The 4150-nt window shown below is 37.6% G+C and overlaps 1 protein-coding gene across 1 annotated transcript; it reads right to left on the bottom strand.

Annotated features, from left to right (window-relative positions):
- Positions 1–345: 345 nt before the first annotated feature.
- LOC139845457 (uncharacterized) lies at positions 346–2902 on the bottom strand. Its single transcript, XM_071835711.1, has 3 exons — positions 2516–2902; positions 2271–2369; positions 346–1717 (listed from the first exon to the last, which is right to left on the bottom strand). The coding sequence occupies exon 3, from the start codon at positions 1610–1612 to the stop codon at positions 395–397; it is 1218 nt and encodes a 405-aa protein (XP_071691812.1). The 5' UTR covers positions 1613–1717; positions 2271–2369; positions 2516–2902; the 3' UTR covers positions 346–394.
- Positions 2903–4150: the final 1248 nt, after the last annotated feature.

Here is a 4150-nt window from a genome sequence, read left to right as displayed (position 1 = left end):
ATGTTAAATATAGTATATTAATATCTTAATACAATACATATGTATTTAGTAAGACGTTGCTATAACGATAATCGTTATGTATATCGTTTCGAGCTTCATAATTCAATATTCTCATTTTTTTATGTATATCACACATTGTTAATATACTTAGTGAGATAATTACTTATCATAATCTCATATTAACCATATATATGTCCATATATATATATCATCATGTCGTTTTTACAAGTTTTAACGTTCGTGAATCGCCGGTCAACTTGGGTGGTCAATTGTCTACATGAACTCATTTCAAATAATCAAGTCTTAACAAGTTTGATTGCTTAACATGTTGGAAATATTTAATCATGCAAATATAGTTTTCATTTAATAAATAATCATGAAAAAGTTTGGGTCACTACACAGGGAACATACAAATGGCAGGAAATGAATTACCTCCTCTAAAAACACCAAGAGGTTTGCTCTCTTTTATGAAAGCAAGAAATTGTGTGACTTTGAAATGGAAAACACGTGCGACAATATCCGCTCGATCTGAAGCAGACATGCGCGGGTAACTTTGCAGATAGCGAGCAATTTCTGGCCACTTAACATTGCAGGTGAATGTGACAAAAAACTGTGGGTTACCGTAAACGCGACAGATTGCAAGCGCGTCCAAGTAATGACTATACATATAACGTGGGCCACCAGTGAAGGAAGCGGGAAGAATGGTGTGGCTGCCAACATCGTAACCGGTTTTTTCGCCTCTGCTAATGGCGTCGTATAAACCCGATAGGTATTCGTTGCGTATATTCTGTTGGTTCTTTCGAAAATAGTCCATCCGATCCAACTCGATGCTACAATAAATTGTTACAATATATTGCTGGAATAGCCGGCCCCATCTAAGCATTAAACTGTACACCCGAAGCCTGTCGTGAATCTGGTAAGAGTAGTACATATTCATCGACATCTTTCTAGAACGACCACCCGATGAACCTGGAACATCTCGCAGCATCAAATCCGGATGAAATCCAGGCTCACCAAAGAAGAAAATTAAAGGGTACTGTAAGGACATGTAAGAGGGGTGAAGCTTGTTAATTCGCCTGGGTCGGTCATACTTTGATTCAATGATAACGTCGTAGTCAGTAATGGAGAGCGGCCCGCTATCTAATACAATTGCGCCTATTGCATCGGATGTTGGCAGTTGATGTTGGCGCGAACCAGCGAGGCTGAATAAACGAACCTTAAATGTGGGAACTTCAAACTCAGAACACTTATCTCTGGCGGTGCGAAACAGCTTAACCAACTCATTGTGCGTATCTAAAAGTTGTATAAGCTGAGAAACAACAATATCATAGAGGTTCCCGGAGGCACGACCACTGAAATGAGACATTATGTTATCAATCTCATGTTCGGTGTCGTAAATGTAAAGTTGTAAAAATAGAGGAGGAGACCCTTCTTGAGGGCACATAGAACCAATCCAATGATAAACCTGGCCAGATATCTTAAAAATGTATGGCGAGCGGCCGTCATTTACGGTGTCGTCAATACGGGCCCCAAAGGACGTCATGCTGAACATTTGATTGTAAGCACGAATGTTGTCAGTAAAACCCGGGGTGTCTAAAAGTTGTTTTAACATCACAGGAGGGTCTTGATAAGGAGGCAGAAATACGCGACCATTTCCACAACACCGATGACAGTGGAGTTGCTTATCCTTGAAGTAAGACTTTAGACGCTCCTCGCGCTAAAATAGTGCACCACAGTGGCCACAAACACAGGTACAATCACCGGCGTCGCAATACAAAGGTGAGATAAATGCACAGAGAAAAGAAAGAACTGTTAATACGCAGTGAGAAGGATAGCATGACGCATACTGGTGTACATAATACACATAATAAAGAAATGATGATGCATATATGCAATGTACATCAGCGGACCACATTTACATGAACTACACTACAATATAGACCGCACCAAATAACAAATTTAGTTCAAAACTACACTACAATATAGACTGCACCAAATAACAAATATAGTTCGAAAAACAAAAGATTAAGTAATATCAAATCTATAAGATGTTAAGCAGACCATAAAAGGTAACAGAAACAATGGTTTCACTAAACAATCGTGTCACTGAGCAATTCAAATGTCATAATAATTGTCATTAATAAATGTGGTTAAAAGAAATAAAACACACAAAGTGCAAAAAAAAAAAAAAAAAAAAAAAAAAAAAAAAAAAAAAAATCCAGCAGCTCTGTAAAAAAAAGAAAAAACGATGATAAAATACTAACACGAACCTGAAGAATCAAACGGCGCCGAAAACATGTATGCCGGGCCTGCGGGCGGATAAAGGGGCGGTAAAGGTGAGGCCATAACAGGTGTACATGCAGCAACAGCTAGAGTAATTACACAATAAGGAGAACATTAATAAAGGCTAAACAGATGAAAAGCAAGGTAATGATCATCAAAGGCTAAACATGAGAACATTAACAGGAGAACATTAATAAAGGCTAAACATGAGAACATTAACAGGTGTACATACCTCTTACATAAGCGAGGTAATGATCATCAAAGACAACCGAGGATGATGTAATATTATCATTATGTAAAGCAACTGCTAACGATGCACTATTATCACGTCTAACGATGCACTATTATCACGTCGACTTAGAGACGCTCTTCTAGCAACTTGTCCCGGAGACATACCAAACCCCTCAACATCAGCAACACCAGACAGATACAGATTACAATTACCTTTTTTTCTTTTTCTTGAACCACTCATTGCCACAATCAGCCAAAATAATTTACGAACACAAAAAAAGACAGCACTATACACAAGTGAAGAAAAATTAAAAAAAGGCCACACCATAGAAGAATACATACGGCAGTCAACAATACATAGAAGAATTAAAAAAGAATAAAAAAGACTGGAATTTTGGGGAGAGATTACAACACCTTTAGATACGGCAAAGAAGCTCACAATTACAACACCTTTAGATTAAAGCCTGTAGGATATTTTGGGGAGAGATTAGGAGCTAATAGATGAAGAAGAGAAGGGTATGGGGATGGGGATGGGAGGGATGGGTTCAAGTCTGAAGAAGATGAGAGGGATGGAGAGGAAGGTGGGAGGTATGGGTGCAAGACGATATATACGTTTGTGAGGACAAAAGGGTACACCGGTTGTTATAATACGGGTTGGTTCAAGGGTTAACGGGTCGGTTTATGGGTGTCGGTTCATGGGTCGTCACTATACATGAATAGTCAAAGGCCAATCAAAATCAAGCAAAAAAAAAAAAATTAACCAATGAGAGCCAAGTGTTTACTTTGATCAATAGGAGACAAGGGAATTGAAATTCTTGGCTATGTAAGCCTTTGTCTTTCTAATGTTTGGTCTTTCCTAGCTCCTTGCTAGGTAGGCTTTTTTATCAATAAATTTGAGTTTAGTTAAGGGTTCGGGGATTTTGCAAGATCCGCAAGGTTGTTTGGATTACGTGTTACTGCATCTAGCAACATCGAAATAATCGAGTTTTTAGCAAGACTAACCTCAGCACATCAAAAATCGTATCAGACATCCAAACAAAAAGCTTTGAGTGGATCAATAGCCGTTGGAAAAATGGTTCTTTAGATTGGCAAAAATGGATCACTAATCCGAGATGGTTTGATGCTTACCATACCAAAGAAGGAATCGGTTAAGTGCAGGTTTTTTATGCCGTACTATCATGTTTTATCTCTGTGTTGGGACTAAGTGGAAGCAGTATGTACCTGCTTTGTCGCTGTAGTTACAGCACTGTAGGCGTATCCTCTTCCGCACAACATAGGACACATGAGAAAAGGGTTTTTTCCTACATCCATACTTTCCTGTGTCCTTCTTTTTATACTTGTATATTTGTAATCGTATCTAGTCGAGTATGTATCTTTAGCTGTCTATGTGTTTCCTCGTGATGATATATGTAATAGGGACCACTTGTATTGGTTTTTTAGTTTAATAAAGTTTTTGTTGGCTTTTTTAAAAAAAATAATAATAAATTTGAGTTGTTCAAAAAAAAAAAATTACTTTAAAGTATAAGTTGAACGTTGATTATTAAAGAAGTAAAAGCAAAAATAAAGCCTATAATTTAGATTATTTAATTATCCTTACCATTTTATAGTGCATCAACTAAAGATTTAGACCTACCGA

This window comes from Rutidosis leptorrhynchoides, chromosome 4, assembly GCF_046630445.1.
Source record: "Rutidosis leptorrhynchoides isolate AG116_Rl617_1_P2 chromosome 4, CSIRO_AGI_Rlap_v1, whole genome shotgun sequence".
NCBI classification, from domain to species: Eukaryota; Viridiplantae; Streptophyta; class Magnoliopsida; order Asterales; family Asteraceae; genus Rutidosis; species Rutidosis leptorrhynchoides.
Note: the sequence above shows the minus strand (reverse complement) of the source record. Positions and strands in the feature narration are given on the sequence as shown.

Excerpts from the sequence above, each read along its gene's own strand:
- LOC139845457 (XM_071835711.1), bottom strand. The coding sequence starts at position 1,612 with ATGTTAAAACAACTTTTAGACACCCCGGGTTTTACTGACAACATTCGT.